A 20511-nucleotide genomic window follows, 5' to 3' on the forward strand; every position below is an offset into this window, starting at 1 on the left:
CTCTGACCTGTACCATCCCTCCAGCTGTCAGCAGTTACAAATAAATCTTAGAAGTCATCTTCAAAAAAAAAAAATTTAAAAAAAATTAAGATAAAGATGTGTGTGATATGATAACTTGAACATTAGAGATAAATTGACAGACTCACTTCAGTCTCCCTATGAGTTTAACCACATCAAGGCAAGCCTGTCTGAAAACACCAAATTAATTGCCTTAACCTGTGAGACAATATATTTCCTGCAGCAATACCACCTTCTGCTTTTGAGAGACAGTCTTCAGTGAGCTAGGCTTAGTATTAAAAAACAAACAAACAAACAAACAAGTTGGTTTTCACTGGTATTAAAAGCTACAAGACCTGTAAATTAGTGCTTGGTGTATCCCCTTCTGGCCCAGTTTTATTTCTCCTACGCTTCACTACATTTTACACTAAATTGAACACTTCACACCTGTAACTGGAAACAACCCAAGCAATGAACGTCAGGATCGGTTTTTTTTTCTCCAGCATCTATTTTCTGGAAGAAAAAGCATTCTGCAGAGATTGTAAAATGGAGCAGCTCTGCATTGTTTGGCACTAAATCGCTGCCTGCTGCCAAGAGCAGCACGAAAACTTTATGAAGAAGCTCATGACAGGGATCAAAATTCAAGGAGAAGCAGGCATTTCAAAAGCTGTTCTCCATTTTAAAACAGCAAGAAATGCCAAGATTGTCAAGAACTCTGCTGCTTTACAGGGCTAAAAATAACATTTGCCAACAACTCTATCGAGAGTCTTCTACAAAATTGAGCCAGCCTTATGCCTTTCATTTTGATCAGGAAATGTCCACATCACTTTGCAGCCCTCTGTGACTAGGGTTGTCTAAAATGAAGGAAATCCCCAGTACCATTTACTCTCAAAGTATTAAAATTCACTAGAAGCAAAAAGATGCCTCAATTTTCAGCTGGTATTAAGAGATGTAAGTTCTTGTTTCTAATCCATTATGAAGGGCTTTCAAGTAGGCAAGAATTACATTCTTAGCTCCTAATGTTGGCTATCTAAGTCAACTCTTTGATACACTTAATTTACATGTAATCCCGCAGCCTGCCAGCAGTTGATAAGGTTCCTGATATGTGCACGTTTGAGGAAGGGAAGTTTAGTCTTCTTACTGCCTTTCTGGGGAGCTGAGCTCCCTGGTGGAAGGCTGCTCAGGTTTAAAGTTTCAAACAGATTTTTGCTTCTCAGCATTTGTCCCCAAATAAGTTACCTGCTAGCTTTAAAATACTTGACAAAGTTGAAATGGCTGCACTGCATTTTTTTCTTGCCTCCATTATTAAAATGCTTGACCAGCTCTTTTAAATACTAGGTGATTTAGCACTGAGCACTCCATGGCACACACACTGAGCACTGTAACCCACTTGGTGTTCCACCAAAGTCCCAGTTATCACAAAGGGCATAATCAAAAGAGTTATGAGCACCTACATGAGCTACCCGACCCCTCTGAGCTGCTTCAGGAGAAGATGGGAGAGTCACAGAGGGCTGCAGGGCAGCACAGCCACTGGGGCAGCTTCTTTCTTACTTCCATATTCTAAGACACATTTGTGAGTGTGGAGAAGTGAAGTGGAAGGGTAAATGGAACACAGCAATATTTAAACAAGCTGTTCCTTTCTGTCTGAATTTTGAATGCATACCATATGCTTTAGCATGTTGTTTCAATTCTGGGCTAAGATATTCTTTATGAGGCTGCCTCATCAAGACCAATCCTCTCTGCAGAATAGTTATTTTTAATTTAAAAGCTAGAGTAATTTCTACCAGTGTGTGCTGCTTTGCACCTAGAATCATCCATTTCACTGCCTGTTCCTCTTGGTAACTCTCTTTATTTACTTAAACTTTATTACAATAATTCTTTCATCACCTTGAAGTACTTCCACATCCAGATCACTCAAGAAGACAATAAACACTGCTTGTATCTTGACACTTAGTTTTCCCTCTGATAAAAAGTTAACTCCCACCTTGCTTTCCTCTTCTAAACCTGTTCCCCATCTGGGACAGTATTTTCCCCTCTTATCACTACTTCAGGTTCCTTAACAGGTTCTTGAAGGTGCCTTCCCTCACGATTTTTTTTGGATTCCAAACATCCACTGGCTCTCTCCTGCCCATCGTTTTATTTGTTCTATTATTCTGTGCTAACAGATCAAGGTGAAAGCTTTTCCTGCAGAAGTTGTTTATTCACACCTTGTTATGCCATGTTGTGTATTTCACAGTTTTCACTTTCAGCTGATGTATCTAGTACAGAGGCTGAGTTATCTTCTGGTGCATTTCCACCACCAGACATACAGAGCAGAATAGGTACATCCATTAGTCACCATTCCCAGCCTCTCTGTTCCCCTTTCAGCAACATTATGGACACAAGGAAGTGATGAAGGGCACAAGAGATGTGTCAAGAGTGCAGGCACACAGCAAGGGCTTGAAATGCTTCTCTCACAGAAGCATGCACGCACCACAAGATGCTTTCCTAACTCAATTAATTATTCTTTCCTATTCAGAGAACCCAAATAAAAGCCAGACCTCTGCAGGCAGAAGCTGCTCTCCCAGCAGCACAGCTAACGTGGCTGGGTGACTCATGTGGAGGCTTAAACTGGTCCCTCTCACCCAGGGAGCAATGCCCAGTGAGGCAGCAGCAGAACCAGAGCTGTGGGCCCTGGCAGCCACAGGGGAGCGAGTGCCAGATACACAGCACAGAGCAGATGGTGAGGGCAGGGGAGTGAGCAAAGAGCCCTGAGACCTGCTCCCCAGCTGCCCTGCAGCCTTCCTGCCTGCATAATTATTCCTGTGGAGCCAATAAAGCTCGTTGTGTTCATTGTCCTCCAGATAACAGAGCTCAGACCTGAAGGAGTGGAAGGACTGACCTCTCACGCCAGTTCTGACTGCAGCCAAATCCCCTGGAAAAATCCCTTTGATGAATGGTGTGTATTATCTCATCTTCCCCACGTCTGCTTTTTGTCCATTTTGTTCATAACTAAATCCCCCTCTTAGGGAAAAAAAGAAAAAAGGATTAGTGAAAAGCAGGCTATATCTTACACCCACTCTACTTCAAAAATCCTTGACCTGAAGTATTTTTTCAAGATAAAGTGGAGGAAAAGCATCAAGAGCAAACAATTTTCCTATTTATTTTAGATAATGCAGATAATGTAAAAACTGTTAATGACAAGGAGATCTGCATTTATCTCAAAGAATAATTTAAAAGTAAGCAAACACTTTCAAAGTGAAGTTAAAGACTCCAGCAAAATGCTTTGGTTTTATTAGAGTAAGGGAAGAAAACACAATAACACGACTCAAGGATAAGCACAACAGTCCCTGGGATCCTTTAACTGAACAGGGAGTTTAGGTTGCCTAGACAGCAAGTTGTGTTCTGCCACACGTAGTAAAATGTATTTCCACAGACAGATAGGTGTGGATGCACTCAGGCACCCTGCTTGCTGTTAGGCAGGAAAGCAGAACTACACCCACCAGTTCCACAGGGACTGGCCCCAGGTTCACAGGCACAGGGTGTGTCTGGCTTGCAGCAGCAAACGTTCTGGTCAGCAGCCTTCCCTACTCGGCCTGAACTGGGGCTGAGCAAAGCCCCAGGAGCAGGCCTGCAGCTCCAGCTCTGGCTGCTCAGGGAGGGGCTGCAGCCAGAGGGGCCCTGGCAGGAGCTGTGATAGCCCCCAGCTTTCACAGCTTCTCTCTGCACGTCCCCACACGTGCAGGGCTGCCCCAGCCAGCTCGGGAAAGCTGCACGGACTGCATCCAACTTTCCTTCTCCTCAACAACGTTAGACATACTTTTATTACACACATTTCTGTGCCAATATCTTTTGTCATCCCTGGCAGAGCTGAGGGTGGCTGGAAGCTGAGGAGCTGCTCTGCACGTGAGCAGAGCTATCGCTCCTTCTCTGGCTGTCCCTTATGGAGACCTCTGAACAGCACTGGCCTCCTGGTCAGGAGATGTGAGGAGGAGGCTTTGGACGACCTCTCACGCCCAGTCTGGGCCCTCTGCAGCATGGATTCGTTCCCTTAACACTTGAGCTCCACCAAGATGCACAATACTATGTTAAATAAAAAAATTAAATATCACTGGTTCAGTCCCATGTGGATTTTCAGGGACTTGCTGCAGTGCTGGATGATAGCTCTACAGCTGTGTCTCTGACCAGCCCCTGCTGCTGGGCTCTGTGCCTTCACCCACACCTAGTGCAGGCTCTTCCTAAAGACAAGGGCAAGTACAAGCTGTGTCACACATTACCTGCTGTCAAGTGAAAACAGCCTTTTGACTAAGAAAGGAAGGCAAGAAGTGGTTTTGGGCAGACAAGAAGCGTAGGAACTTGCCACAAGATGGAGAATATAGCAGCAACCACCATCAGATTCTCAAGGTGTCCCACTGGGTGAATTCAGGGGAGTATTCACACACTGTGAGCTACTGCAGGTAGGGAGTGAGAGCAAACGTACTATGAGGCCATTCACAGCCTAAGACTATGGACCCCAGTGCACCAGAATAAGCAAAACATTTCCCCATGACAAACAGGGAAACAACATAGACTATGAGATCAAAAGAAATCAAACATTTACTAAAGTCCACCCATTGAAGTAGATGCTCACTCAGAATCCATTCTGTGTAGCCTGCTTCCTCTCAGAGCAGGAGCAACTCCCATTCATACTGGTGGGACTTCTACCTGAGCACCAAAAGGAACCAGAAACTTAGTTTCATGTGACAATACCAACTAGCAATGGAAAAAACCACGAGGCTTTCCTGGCCTGTCTCAGCTCCTGATATTCAGTCTAATTTCCTTTGCTCATTTTCAGCCCATTTATTCCCAGAGAAACCCTCTGGCTCTACAGTGACTAATCCTCTTCTCTCCTGGGATTCGGAGTGAAAAGGGAATATGTCACCCTGTATGACAGAAAGAACTGCCAAAATAAAGATGCTAGTGAGGACTGAATTTTTAGCATACGTCTCTTTGGGGGTGTGAATGGCACCAGGATTCAGTAATAGGGGCCACGTCCTTCTGGGTCAGCAGGTCACATCTGACTGCATCCTTCAGTGATGCTGACAGCCTGCCATCTGTGACACAAGGAGCAGGTGTTCCTGGGGATCTTGGTCACCACGGGTCTACTGGCAAGGCTGGTGTTTCTAGAAAATCAGCAGTTCTCAGCAAGCAGCAGTGCAGCTCTGGAGCTTGCTTCTGGACTTGGAGCCTCAGTGCCTTCAGAGGACAACAGACTGACCACAACTCCCATAAAGTGCCAGTGAATGCACAGCACCAAAGCCGTGCTGGATGGAGGCAGGAGCATGACACCTCCTCAGAACCTGAAGCAGAGGCAAAGCCATGGCCAAACATCCACCAAAGTCTGCAAGATGCTGGTCTCCTCTGCTGTCTCCCCTCTGCATGTACCTTGAGAAGCTGCCCAGAGACCACGCTGATGGCAGCCAGGTCAGTCTCAACACCCACAGGGGAACAGACCTGATCAAGACTTTAGTGGCTAAGATCAGACTGCTTCTGCTTTAGTAAGTACAGGGATGGGGAGTCAGTGTTCCAGACAGGCCCCTTTTCACTCAGCTTCTGTGGCCCGCAGACCTAAGTAAATATAAATTAATAAGCATAAGGCTTGTGAATAACATCTCAGAGAGTCTTCTGAATATTTTATCCTAAGTACTTAGACACACACTCCTGGAACTTGGCTTATTCATTCTAGCGAGTAATAAAATCCTGAAGGGATACCTGAGGACTAATTGGTTTTGTCTGTGTTAGTGTCTAGTCATATCATGAATCAGGCAATGCTGAATTTCCAGCTTAGACTAAGAGCTCCCTGAAGATCAAGAACTAGGCTGTGTTGTCTGGCAGTATAAGTGACTTGGGTTCAGAAGTTCTCCAGCCCATACATTATTACTGACCTTCCTTGCATGACACGTGCTTGTTAGACAGAATAACCCCATGCAAACACCCCGAGTCAGAGCAGCCTGCAAAAGCACTGAGGAGTGAAGCCAGGAGGTAATCCTCACCCCGAGTGATCTGTCAGGGGAGGTGGCTGTGGGCAAAGACCCTGCCTGCACAACTCCTCTGCTAGGGCTCACGAGCCAGACCTGTCCTCCCACTATCAGGATGGGAGATTTATGGAAGGCCTGGCAAATCTCAGCACTTAACAAGAAGCACTGAGAAGAAAGGACTGGTAGGAAGATGCAAAACAGACACAGTTTCAGTGTTACAGGCTAATGCAGCAGGGAGGGAAGATGGGATTTGTCTCTCCTTTATTAGCACTGGCTGCTGCAGAGCATCAGTTACAGCCATTGGAGGCACTGGCAGATTTTGGTACAAACCTTTTTCTGTGTCACTTCACAGAAAAGCACTACCACTTCAATAACATTTTTACTAGGTTTTTTCCAAATATGTGTTCAAAACCAGTGCAGCACCTTCAAAGTTCAGTTGGTTTCTCCAGTGCAACTTGTATGGATGCATCTAAGGAAGCATTTTACTAGGACTACAGTACTGGGAGTTGCTTCATCAACTGCTTCGTTGGCTTTGATCCCAAAGTCCCAACCTTTAACCTGCTGTGAGCTTAGTCACCCCAATTCTCTCTCTCCAGCCACTGCCCTTTCTCAGTGCAAGTCATCCAAAATGAAATGGCAGCTTCTTCTCTGGACAGCAGAGGTGGGCTGGCCCCCTAGGCTTTTGCATCAGCTTTGCAAACAGAAAGATGAACTTCACGCATCACCTGCCACATGAAATCCTGATCAAAGCAAAGACTGCTAGAGGGGACCATTTTACTGAGACTAGAAATTCTTTCAGAAGCACAGTCACAAATGCCCTGGCATATGAAGAATTTATGTAGTTTTGTCTGAGTAGACAGCTAAGATTCAGCTGGAAGAGGAGCACTTTGTCTGGGCTAGGTAAAAGCCAGGGAAGAGCACATGGGTGAATTCTCCCTGTGCCTGAAGATTTCAAAGTCCAGAACAGATCATTGCATGGTATTATGGCTAAAAAAAACCCCATGCAGTTCCCTGCCTCTTGACCAGAATATCTGCATCATGTGGAACTGAAGTGTGCAAGCTTTTCCCCCTCTGAACAGCACCTTATTCTGCTTATTTGGTGATGTTACTGGATGGGTCACAGAACATTTGGTTAATTATGACACGGCAATACATTAGCTGAAAAAAAACCCGAAGGAATTCTGTATCTGAATACTAAAGTACAACTGAACATGCCTGATGAATTTCTGGTCATTCCAGAGCATCACCCACTCAGTCAGTCACAAAAAAAAAGGGACTGATCTTTGTTACTGCATTTCTTACTATACTGGCTGAACAACTCACAGGCTTTGGGACACAAGGTGGTGCAGGAAAAGAGAAGTTCAGGATGTACAGAGGACATTGGATTTACAGGTCATTTCTTAAAAGCAGGAGTGAATGCAGACAGACACCACTTGCAAAGCAAGGTGCAGAAAGCAGAAGAAAGAAGAAGAAAGCACTAGGTTTTCAGTGATGAAACAGCCTCTTCTCTTCCACAATACCACCTACTTATTGTACGCCATAGTGAGAAAGAAGCTGAAGCACAAACAGGACAGGAAACCTCTACAACACTGGCAAAGCCTAGTTCAGACTACTGCATTCAGATATTTTGAATGCAACTTCATCCACAGTCTCAAGTTCAGTTTTCTAATTTGGTTTATTCACACCACGAGGCAGAAACTGTCATCACATGTTTATAAAGTAGCCAGTGGTCCCAGGAATCCAGACGTACTTAGGACACTGGATATAACTAAGTTTAAAAACAAGAAAGAATCTACCAACACAACTGTTCTCCAAGATGATCCACAGATCAGGCCAAATCCAATCCTGCATATGCAGATATTAATTATATATATTACACATCTCAACACAACAGCAGTTGTAGTCACGAAACCAAGTGCTGGATTTGATCCACTGTAATGTTTGTTTAATGCATTGAATCCTCTGCCCTCAGCATTTCAGGCTGAGGGGAGACCTTGTCACCCCCTACAACCACCTGCAGGAAGGTTGTAGTAAGGTGGGGGTCAGTCTCTTCTCCCAAGTAGTAAGTGATAGGACAAGACAAAACAGCCTCAAGTTGTGCTGGGAAGCTTTAGGTTGGACATTAGGAAAAGTTTCTTCACCAAAAGGGTTGTCAAGCATTGGAACAGGCTGCCCAGGGAGGTGGTGGAATCCCCATCCCTGGAGGGATTTAAAATCTGGCAGTGCTGCATTAATGGCTGGACTCAATCTTAAAGGTCTTTTCCAAGTAAAACCATTATATGATTTCCTAGATGGCCATGAAAGCTCACAAGTTAAATCTCTACTGTGGTTCTCTATCATGGCTCATTTCTGGGCAATTTGAACCCCCTTTTTTAGTTCTGGAGTGTCCATCAAGAGGTGGGAAAGAGCTTCTGCACAGACAGACAAGGCACAGGACATGAGAAATATGTGCAGGACCAAGTTAAATAAATTACCCCAACATGAGATGCAGCAGTTTCAAAAGGGCCATATTTCCACAGAAAACCCAAGATATAAAAAGAAAGAAAATTTCCTTAAACCCCCCCTAACCTCACTGTTGTTTTGAGTGTTCCATTTGTTCAAACACACCCCATCCAGCTCTCAATTAACTGCTCTCTCACTCCAAATGCAGCAGGTCTGCTGTGCAGAGAAATGTAATTATTTACACAGCACTCTATCATTGTCACCACTGTCTGTACTTCTAAAGCACCCTGATTACTCTACTGATGAGCACCATGGAAATGCCTATAAATAAAATAATCAGCTCCCCTCATTAAGTTACAACTCATGGACTGAGGATGATTTTCCTTTGTACGTTCCTTTTGTAAATTTTATCATCTCACAACAGAGGGAGGAACGTGCCTCTGATGACACTCAAAGAGACAGACTGTCAGGATTCCTGTCAGGATTTCAGCTTGGAGCAGCTTGCATTTCTGCATGAATATTTCCTCCTGAAAATAAAGTGCTGTTTGTCAGAATTATGCATTCAAGAATCTCTTTCTAATGTCAAACATGCAAAAATCTCCAGTCCCGTGTCAGAGGGTCAGAGCATTATGTCATGGAAACCCAACAGCAAACACTGCACCCACAGCAGAAGCTTCTAACTCTGGGTTCAACACTAAGAATACACACAGGTGGAAAATTTCATGTTAACTTGGATTCAGCAGTAATTGATGACAAACAAAATGTTCCATTATTATCAAACCACAAAACTCTCACTCTTTTCACTAAGTGCAATCCTGTGGGTCCATTTGCATCCAGTGAAGTTCCTCGTGGTGTTGAACACACAATGAAATATCACACTGAATATGAATGATAAAGTGGTCTTGGTGAATTACAAAGCCAGAAAAACAAGTTAAATGTGATACCTTTACTCAGACTTTAGTGAAATCACATTTCTGCAACAAAAACAGCTGGTAAAGTTGTCAGGTTGCCCCACTTTTAACCATGCTGAATTAAGGCACCAGTCACTGTACAGCTCTAACAGCCTGACACAAGGAAAACAAGGTTGCCTTTTATTTTTGATTCCAGAAGAGTCAGGCATGGTGCAGTGTCTGCTATTGACAGGAGTTTGCAGTAGGAACTGCTAAATTACATCCATCTCTGTGCCCCTGGCTCAGCTATAGCCCCATGCCAGGCAGCCACCCCAGCAGAACTACTCCAGGCAACCTGTGACTTGTGAGCAAGGAGCATTTCCCAAACCTCACTCCAGGATTAACACAGTTTCACAGGCTGGTCCAGTCACCAGCACAAGCTCAGTTCAGCTTGTGGGCTGGTTTGGTCTTGGCCCCCAGCCAGAGGTAGGTGGAAAACACCATTTACTCCTGTAAGAAGCTAAGAGGTGGAGAAGAGAACAGTCTGATGGAAGCTCATGGGGCATCTCTGCTTCTGCACACCCTCCAAACCAACATCTCACCTCCAGAAGGCTGGCTGTTCTCAAAGAACTGAGGCAATTTACAGGTTCACATTAAGATCCTCATTCACAACTGTGAGAGCAGCAGGACTCTGTGTCAGCACAGGTAGGCAGCTGCTTCCAGGCCAGATCCATCTATTAAACACTTTGTAAAGCTGCTGTGGTTCCAAACACATGGTCCTCTGCCCACATATGATTTCCTCAGTCAGAATGGGTAATTTGACTTTCTCCTTCCACTCCCCTCAGCCCCTTCTAAGGTTTCCAGTATATCACTCCCTGTATCACTGCTTACTTACAGCATGCTGCTATCTCTCTGGACAGTCTGGATGGAAAGTCACCCACTCACATACAAACTATACATCTCACCAAGAAAAAGTGCTGGGTTGAGACAATTGGGAAGAAAAACTTTGACAAGTAGATGAGATTTTTGTGTATCTGAAGCTAGAAGCAGCCACTAACTGATGTGCAGGATAGAGAGAATATCAGGCAGGTCAGAGTGACATGCTCCTTCCAGCTCCCAGCCACTGCACCTGGACTCTGCAGGACACTTCAGGAGCCTGTATTTGGGGCTGGAAGGATGAACATTGTCATATGAAAAGTCTGTGTGTTAATTGAATGCATTGCCTGGTGTTGGCATGGTATTTCAAGAACCAGTAATGGAATAATTTTCTCCAGAGATAGGAAGGAGAGTTAATTTAAAGCAATAGCATCAACCCCTAGAATAGCCACTGTCCAACCCCCACACAATAGCTGTGCCTCTCTCCAGAATTTGGAGCAAGAAAAACAGTGACAAAAATAAGACCATTCATCAGTTACAGAAGATGCAGAACTGTTAAATCAAGCTCAGAACTGTCCTTGAAGAATTTAGCTCTTCCCAGTCCCCCAAATTATCCCCTACATTCCTTTAAGGGCTTTCATAGATACAGCAATATGAAATGGCTTATTGCTGTGTAGCTGCTAACAAGAGACAGATGTTCCCTTCAGCTCCAGGAAAATGTAGACATGAAGCACATTATGATGACCCACTAAATATTTCAGACCCAAATCCCATTCTGCATGTTATCTCTTCATGCATTTAGTCAAGAAAACGCACCACAGTTCCATGCTTTTCCTGCTAATTACTGAGCTAGCCAGAAAAGCATGCTTGGGTCAGCTAATTTATCTTTGCAGGCCTTCATCTGAGGGCAAGGGAAGTCAAGCAACACATTTTCACTTAGTGGAGAGAGCTCTTGCAATTGCCTCAGAGCCAAACCAACTGGTGGCTGCGAGCTGAGCTCCCCAGGCTGGTTCTTCAGCCTGCCTGGATGACACGTGCCAGGCTGCCGAGCAGGACACAGCATCTGCCCCCCTCAGATGGTTGGCTACATTCTTTGCTTGATATTAATATCAGTGAAAAGATAGTAACTTAACCACTGGTGTGAGAAGCTTGACTTCTAAGAGCACAGATGGCAGCGATCACCTCAGGGTAATTTTAACCAAAATTGTTCCGAGTCAGCAAAGCTTCGAGGTAAGAGAAAGGAAAAGACACAACATCTGTAAAGCCTCCTACCTGTTTCCCATCCAGGGTATACAGCTTTTTGACCACTCCTGTCTCCAGTTTTATAGCTTCGGTGATGTCGGTGAGAACTTGCTCAAAGGAATGGGCAGTCTTCTTGTTCAAGAGCACGCGGACCGCCTTGCGCGGCTTCACCCCGCTGCGGATGATGGTCACCAGCTTGGGCCGCACAAAGTCCTTGTTCTCCTTCGCCTGGGCGCTGTTGCTGCTGGCCAGAGACTGAGGGGCCTTCTGGTTGGCAGAGGTCTTCACGTTGACGGACCAGTTGGGGTTGACGTTCTTGGTGTATTCCACCTTCTTGAAGAAGTTGTCGGAGGAGCAGACGTAACTCTCCCCTTTGGAGAGAAATGAACACCAGCCTAGTTCTACAGTTCTTACTGTGAGACCGCTGAAAAACAGACACCGTACATCTCCCCCCACTATTAATGCAAGTCACAAATAATTGTTTTCAGTAGCACTTCCATGACAGCTTGTTATTAAAATGTTTTGTCTTATTTAGTTTTATATTCATGCTTATTTAAAACATGACTAATATCTCCCCAAAGCAAGCAATAGCTTGTATCAGCAGTCACACGAAACAGGGGTTAAAAAGGTTGAGTTATAAAGGTCTTTAAGTACCTGAGGATGCAACTAAGCTGTCTAAAAGCTCCTAAACACCAAACTCATTGAATCACCTAAATTATCGTGTAAATTTACCAGCTTCCTCTTCATCTTTACAGACCTAGCTACTACTTCAGCCCCTCAACCCCTGCTGAGAGGATATCAACATCCATCCATAAAGCACCTTTTGTGCCACGCCTCAAAAAATGAACATCCAGTACTGAACAGTCTCTACCAAAAGCAGGTTTGATAAATCTAGCAGGCATAACAAACATGCTTTGTTACAGTGTCAGTGGTTTATTTGAGGACAGACCCAGCGGCAGCTGAGATAAAACACTGTACCAAATGCCACAGCTTGCTTTTGCCTGGCTGGTACCAACCCAAAATATAGGAAACCCACATTTAGACATGGTAGAGATGGGTTACACAGTCTTCTTAGTCATTTACAAAAAAAGACCTTCCCCATCCCATCCAAAATTAGTTTCAAACTTTGTAATTTACAGGATCCTATCTAAGGCTTTAGGAGCACTTGAGAGGATTTGTAGGATTTTCTTCTGTGCCTGCAAATCTAGATGCCAGAAGAGTCATTATAGAATGAGACTGTAACCCAGTACCCCTAAGGGAATGTAGCTGTCTAGTCTGGAATGACTCAGGCTGCTGAGCACTTGAGGATGCACTGAAAAAAGTCAGTCATTGCTGGAGGAATTTTCATCATTAGAGAAAATTTTCATAGGAACTGAAGCTATAACATGGGTACTTGCAGAACCCTACAGAATTCCTTTTGGTGTTTTATTGGGTTCCTTTTGGTGTTTTATTATTACAGAATGAAGTTGTTGAAATATTATTATATGTTTGAAATATATTTATATATTTTACTAGCTTGAAGAAGAAAAAAAATCCTTTATATAAACAGACTGGCTGCACTTATCTGTTCCCTGCTGCAAGCTCCAGGGCCTGGACATCTTTGAACACCCACCCTTCCTCTGAGTCTGGCTTTCCACTACAGGATCTCTGGGATAATCTCTGGGATTTGACACCCAGTTGGTAAAGGTGTGAATATTGATTTCCAAACAGTCTATGATTTCCACAGAAATGTATGGTCCAGGCATTTAACACATCCAGTATAATGTTCATATAGAAGAGAGCTAACAAGGCTCATGTTGAACACTATCAGCTGGATATTTTAGCAACTAGTGTAGCCCAAATTAATGCAGTAATCCCACCAGGAAGTTGTTGGCTTGAAAGAATAATTAAAATCTGTATTTGAGGCATGCATGCTGTCAGCAACGCCCCCCCCAATAAACTGACCATGTAGTACCCATAGCTGAAGCTCCTTAATCCCTCCCATTTCTTGAATCTGACTCAATGGAAACATAAAGACAGCCCAGAGAGTACCACAGGTTATGAAGAACTCCCACTGGAGATATTGTTTTCCAGACGCACTGAATGCTTTAAATCTTCCTGATTAATAAGTGATAAGCTGTGGTTTATTCATCTGCTTCCCAGGCAACACCTGGTGTGGAGGGGGCCCACACTTCTCTCCAGTTTCACAACTGAGCATGAAGTGCAGCAAGAGGAGCTAGAAATGCCCACAGGGAATTAGCCCTTCTAAGAACCTGAGCCCCAAGCCCATAATCCCTGGGGGGCAGAACCTTTGTTAGAGTGCTCGACAGAACTGTAGCATTACCATCCTTTGAGAGAAGAGATTTCTTTGTTTAAAGGCAATATTAGGGGTAAATGATCTGAATACTACTCTCACCCCTGCCTCAGGCCTCCCTGTGGTAGCTCCCGACCTCACCTTCACCTCTGACTCCTGCCTGAAAAACAGCAGTACCAACAGCTGCCACTGAAGGGCTGCAAGGCTTGACTGTCATCTGTGTTTAATACTTTGAGAGAGAAGATGCCACAAAGAAAGAAATTATGTATTTGTACAGCGTTCTATAAACACTATTGGTATTGGAGCATATTTTCCATTAATAAGTTTGTTTCCACAAATGTGGCATTGGGTAGTTGTGCATATATGTACACACTGACCCTTCAAACTATGCTCACAGTCACAGGTAGAAAATGCCATTTGCCCTCTCTCACTTTGTTTCACTTAACCCAAACCATAGCAGATCTTTTATTGAATTCTAAACCTGGACAGAAATTTGCTTGAAGTGGCACTGCAGAGCAGAGTTCAGAGCAGCAGCTCTTATCAGCACCACTTCTCCAGGGAGCAGGAGCTTGCCTCTCCTTCTTCCCTGACCTGAAGATGGAACCTGAAACTTTAACTTAATTTTAAAATCACTTCAACTGATGGCTTCCCAAACTCAGTTTATGGCCCTCAAATAACAGCAAAGTTATTGTTGAAGTTCCTCAGTGTGGCACAGGCCTTTTGTCAGCCAGGAACACATGGCAGTCCACTTCCCACAGCTGAGCTTTACCCAGACCTTGCCATGAGCTGGCAGCAGGATTGGGCAAGCAGGGGCTGTGAAGTTTCCAGCTTTGAACACAGTTACTGTGGCCAGAAGGTCACAAAAGACAGAAATCTTATGGGGAAGAGTGCTACCATAGAAAAAGGAGTGGTTTCTTGGCTCCTCTGCTACATGTATAAGCTAAGCCCATAATGAGAAGTTGAGGTGTACAACTGCAGCAGTCAAAGAAATGTAACTGGGAGAAACAGCAGGGCTGCAGAAGTGCAGAGCAGAAGAGAAGGAAGGGGGAGGAAGTGGATGTGAGATTTTGTTGAAAGCAAAGGGAACAGCTCCAAGAAGTACACTGCTCCCTGAGCATAAAAAGCTGTGCACAAATATTTGCAGGAACACGTCTTTAGACAGCAAGCAGCTGTGTGCAGGTGCAGAAATGCAACCCTAAACCAGGAGAAGGTACAAGGAGCAGCCACTGGAGTCGTCACTGCCCAGCAAAACCCCAGAGGGGAGCCCCAAAGGGACAGGCTCACACACCAGGGCTGGGAACCTTCTGCAAGAGTGAGAAGCATCATCCTGACAGGATCCAACCTGCTGCTGAGCCCCACCATGCTGTGGGCATGGCAGAAGTGTCACGATTTCTATGTCATTAAACCAGACAAAGCATTTCTTTATTCCTTCTATCCTGCCCTTAGCAATAGATGGCTGACTGTAGACCTTTGAACCTAAGTCATGGTGAGCATATCTGCCATCTGAAGCCAGGATACGTGGCTTATATCACATGGAATTACTCTGGCTACATTACCCACCACTGGGCTACCAATTTGACAGAAGCACAAGGTGATTATTCAGCTCCTAAAGAGGGATGAGCTCAGCAAAGATAAAGTTTGCCTTAGAGAAGGTTTCTTAGAGAAACTCTAAGCTCAGGATGAGCATTAATCCTTCAACCCTCTTACAGCAGCTCCTTGTGACAATGCTAAAAATGACAGGCTGCACTTGGAGAAAAAGTGATCCTTTCTCAGCACACAGCAGCAAATTTTGAAGTATAATGAACAGCAGGCAGAAGCTGTGTGAGAGAAGTCAGGGAAGCTGCACTGGGGCCATTTTGGAAGTGTGAGTGCTAACAGTGACTCCAAAACAGTCTCCGTGGGCTGCAGTCGATTATTTTGGTTGTTAGTTCCGCTGTCACAAAGTTGAGACTGTGCTACTGTGCCCAGCTTGCCTGCTTCATGAGATTTACTAGGACTTCAATAGGTATTAAGAGGACTTAACACCTTGCAGAATTCATTACATATGGTGTTAAAGCAGGCCTTTAGTTTCAAATGCATGAGCTTCCTGCTACTCTAGCCATTGAAGAGGATTTTCCTCTGCCTCAAGACCTACTCCACCATGGCAAAAGGCACTCTGGAAGAGCTTCCTTCCTTTGGCTCTCCCATGAGAGAGAAGCACCTCTTGTTCTGTCAAAAATGTGAAGTAAGTGTGTGATTACCAAACTGTCTTCAGAAAACAGACATTGCCCTGAAGGAATCTATGGGATTGCACCAGTCCAAATGTGGCAGCTAGGATGAGCAAGCAAATAAAGAGAGCCCCAAGGATAAGCTTTGTTAAATAGGATGCAGTTAGCCAAGCTGTCAGGCCAACAGCCACGGGAAACAATGCCACAGGTTTTCCAAGACTGCAGCTCTGGACTAAGTGAACTCCAGTTTTCCAGGCAAACTGGACACGCACGCATTAGGTGGAGACCTCAGTGTAATTCCTGTAAGCCCCCAGTGCACACCAGGCTCTGCACAGCTCAGGGTGGAGCCCCTCCTCTGATTACTTTAAAACACTCCTGGACAAGATTTTGGAAAAAGATTCCCCAGGGCATGAGAGGATACAAAAAAACCTTGGAAACACTTTCTGGAATATCTCACGCAGCCCGAGAACATTTGCAATGAAATCTCCCCTAGCAAAACAAAACTGTATTGAGCTTTTTATAGTTTTTATTCTGAGGTAAGAACAAATCTCAGACAAGCAGCCCACAGTGGAAGTGGACTAAGCCCTGCCTAACAGCCTGAGCATACCAGGAGCTCGGAAGGGTTGAGTTCTACAGCTTCAACTAAATGCTGAGTCTCTCAAGTTCTAGTTTTAATCTATGTCTGCATTTCTGCCTTACTCACCATGTCTAATCCATGCTATATTTATATTGGGTGGGTTTATTTCCACATGTATTTCTGACCCTGACCATCCAGAGTAAAGGCCATTTAATTCATGTGAAATACTAGAAGCAGGTCCAAAGTCCACTTACAATAAAAGACTTGAAAGATGTGAGTACCTCCAAGCCACTGACCAGACCCTAAAAAAGGCTCAAGAATGGAGTGAAAGCACTTGGAGAAGAAAGCTCAGAGCTCTGACTTCCATCTTTATCTCATGCACAGACTTTGGACAGACAAGTCTGATTCTTTTCTGCATCTCAGCCCCTCACCAGTAGTAACACCCTCCTCCACCTTGACATGTTCAGACCATAATCCCCCTTGTGCAGGAGCTTGATGTTGTTACACATTTAAATAGTGCCTTGCACACAGGATGCCCTGTTTTGTGGGTGCCTCTGAATACATTGTGACAAGTGTCTCATCTTTACAAGTTGGGAATTTGGCTTCTGAGGAAGTGTTAGTCCCTCCCTCCAGAGGAAAGAAACCAGTCCCCACCAGTACTGAGGTTGACTCAGAGCTGCAATGGCTTCAGCAGCCAGGGAGCTGCCTTGTGCCTTTCTCTCACTCCCAATCTGCATCTCACCATCCCTTTCATTATGTCAAGAAACTGCTCATGGGGCCACATGGGAAAGAAGCAAAATTATGGATTGGACTAAAAAAAAAAATCTTTTGTCTCACAGAGAGTTCATTTGTGGGACAAGGGGGACAGCAAGTTGCAACCTGAGTTTGGAACACCTGAGCAGTGTTTCTTAAGCCATCTTTGCTGCCAAGTCAATACTTAACATCAGCTTCCACCTTTATCCAGCACTCCACTCCAAGAAAAGAAAACAGGCAATCAGAGCTGAGACAGGGAGAATCTGCCATCTTACCACAGTGGGTCTTAAAATGAACCAAGGAACAAGCCACCCCATCCAGATGTCAAAAGCAACTAGATTTTAGTAGAAACTTGGGTGACAATGCTCAAATATCAGCTTGAGCAAGGCTGGAAAAGACAGCACATGATTTTTTTCAGTATCTTTGATACTCAAGTTTTCTCATAGCCCAAGGCACAGAATTAACTGCTACAACAGTGGCTTACCAATAATCTATAAAGGCAGCTTCATATATTGACTTCCTAAAGCCTTGGCCACTGGAACCAGGTATCATAAGAAAGGGAATAAAGATCACCTGGTGCTCTTTCCCAAAAAATCCACTTATTGACTAACCCAAATGGGATAGGTAGCAGCACTCAGGCCCAACATCCACTCCTGACTCAGCCAAGAGAGTGCAGGAGTGGGAGATGCTGTCAGCAATTTACCTGCAGCCAGGCTGAGCTGTAAGAGTGCAGTAACAGGAGGCTGTGCTGCATCCAACCAACATACACATCAAGGAGGAACAGTCCTAATCAATGGCAGCATGTGCATTACTTGCAAATACATTAAAACTGAATGCTGAAAAGAGGGAGTCAAGATTAACATAATGACTACAGTGATGGAAGGGTGGAAAGGAGGGGGAAAAGTACCACAGAGGTGGATTTTCAGAGAAGGTCACTGTGAGACAGACATCTTTCTGGTACAAGAGGCAGTATGAAGAAAGCAGCCAGTGACAGATGAGGAAGAGCTCTGCAGGCAGCAACAAGCTCCTGTGTGGCAGAGTCCTTCTGGGCTTCCAAAATGTGAGGCATCAGAGTTCAGTACAGGAAAGGATCAAGCAGCACATCCTGACTGGCAGATAGGAGAGATGTGATGCAGAAGTAACAGAGACTTCACTTGTTCCACCTTTGCCTGGGAACTAAAGCATTCATCTAGAACCTTATGAGAACAACCCTGAGTGCCAGGGAAGACTACCAAGTGTGGTAGTCTCCTTTTGGAGACCAAAAGGGTTATTTCCAAGGCCCATTTAATTAGCAGCACACCAAGTGGGTTTGGTCCACCTGAAATGTCTGTCTCAAGGACGTTGGTGTTGTGCAATATCATTCTCTCACTCATCACCTGATGTGAAGTATCAGTAATTCACCAGCTTTGCCAATCAAACTACTGAGGTGAGCCTCTGTGATGACTTTGTTTCCTAGGTCCTACTGGAAATTACAATTTAAAAATGAGTCACATTATAGAAACTAGAACTGGTTTAATTACCCTCCATCTCCAATTAGAAAGCTCATTTATATGGCAAACAGTGTGCACATACTGTTCTGGTATGTCACACCATATTTCCAAGAACTAGGTACCTTCTTACCTGCAGCAAAATGCAGTGTAAAGCAGGTAAAACAACTAAAGGTTTCTTAACTTCACTGACAAAAAGGAGGAGGAATATCAAAAGAGAATAAAGAGCTGCATTTTCTCCTGTGGAATTATTCCTGAAGGTTTACATAAAACCTAGAACAAGCAGGACTGAGAGCTGTCATTAGAGAAAGGCTGTGGCCACATTCAGAGGTCGGAATGAAACATGGCAGAATCTCTAAAATTAAGGGAGGCCACACCTCCATTTGACAGCTGTAACTGGGCTGAGAATAACTCCACTAGGACTGCGTCATCTCTCTGAAAAGCAGCAATTTCTTCCCAGCAAAACTCCTCTGTGGAACCCAAAATTTATTCCGTGTGCTTGTCCCCACAAAGTATTGTGGAGAAATGAGTATCCCACTTGGCAGATAAGGAATTCTAGGGAGAGATGCTTTAGTCAAGGTCACACAATGACTCGCTGCTGAGGCTGCCCCTGCAGCTCGGTGCCTCACACACTCACAGCCATTGTCTTTCAGTGAAGGCAAAATTCTTGTGGCTTTTCTGGAGTCACCAAATCAGCCAGCTCCTCTACTGGGAGAAAAATATCAAGGAAGAGGGGAGAACAACTCCCTCCTTGCAAAAGAGTAATGGGGATATTCCAGGTTCAAACAAAGAACGGAGCAGCTGAATTGCTCAAGGAAGAGAAAGGCAGGGGGGCTGTGGCTGTCCTCTGTGCACCCCACTTTGGCTGCACAAAGGTTGCTGTACCTTGGGCAAGGAGGCAGGACTGACCACGTAGCAGTTCCATCCTGGGGTTCCTCCTGACCCTCCCCGAGGAAGGCAGCAGGGAGGCAAGCTGGCCCCAGGCCACCCCTCTGGGCACAAGGACTGATGTTTGTCTCATCCTTCATCCCCTGGTCCAAGTGACACTGGGAGGAAGAGGCAGACTGACACCTTCTCTAGATACAGGGATACACTCAGAGCTGCCACACACGGGCTGCCTCTCCCCCAGACCTACCCCAGCAACCCCTCCACGCAGTCTCTGAGAAACACTCCCCAAACACAGCCCTTCAGCCACCCCCACGGGAACATCTCAATACCCATCCCCTCCTTACAGATCCTGCATGAACCGTATTCAGCTGCAGCACTTGAACTCCCCACGCCCTCTGCACACCCTCTGCTATGCAGGAACCCCCCAGCACTCCCTGTCACACTGCCCAGCACACCTCTACATGCCCAGCACACCTCCACATGCCCAGCACACCTCCACATGCCCAGCACACCTCCACTGCCCAGCACTCCCTGTCATACTGCCCAGCACACCTCCACATGCCCAGCACACCTCCACACACACCCTGAGCACAGACACTGACACACACCCTCTGCATGAACCTCCCCAAGGAGTCCCAACACCCCCTCTGTCATCAGCCCTCCGTAGGGCTTCCTCCACACACACGTATAAACCCCCAAATTTCGCCAAGTGCAACCCACCCAAAACACCCTTCTCCACAGACACGCTTTGTTCATCAGCTCCCACTTCCAAACACTGCCTGAGCTCCCAACACACCCCTAAAACCCCATCTCCCCCACACGCACCCCCAACACTCCACTCCCCGCACACTCCGGTCCCTGCC

The 20511-nt window shown here is 45.2% G+C and overlaps 1 protein-coding gene across 1 annotated transcript in view; it reads right to left on the minus strand.

Annotated features, from left to right (window-relative positions):
* The window catches only part of DCX (doublecortin), a 67848-nt gene that overhangs the window by 44441 nt on the left and 2896 nt on the right, over positions 1 to 20511 (minus strand). Inside the window, exon 3 of the mRNA XM_008948586.1 lies at positions 11474 to 11814. Coding sequence (XP_008946834.1) covers positions 11474 to 11814 — 341 coding nt within the window. The remainder of the gene's footprint in view (positions 1 to 11473; positions 11815 to 20511) is intronic.

Source organism: Merops nubicus, unplaced genomic scaffold (genome assembly GCF_000691845.1).
Source record: "Merops nubicus isolate BGI_N331 unplaced genomic scaffold, ASM69184v1 scaffold10621, whole genome shotgun sequence".
Classification (NCBI taxonomy): Eukaryota; Metazoa; Chordata; class Aves; order Coraciiformes; family Meropidae; genus Merops; species Merops nubicus.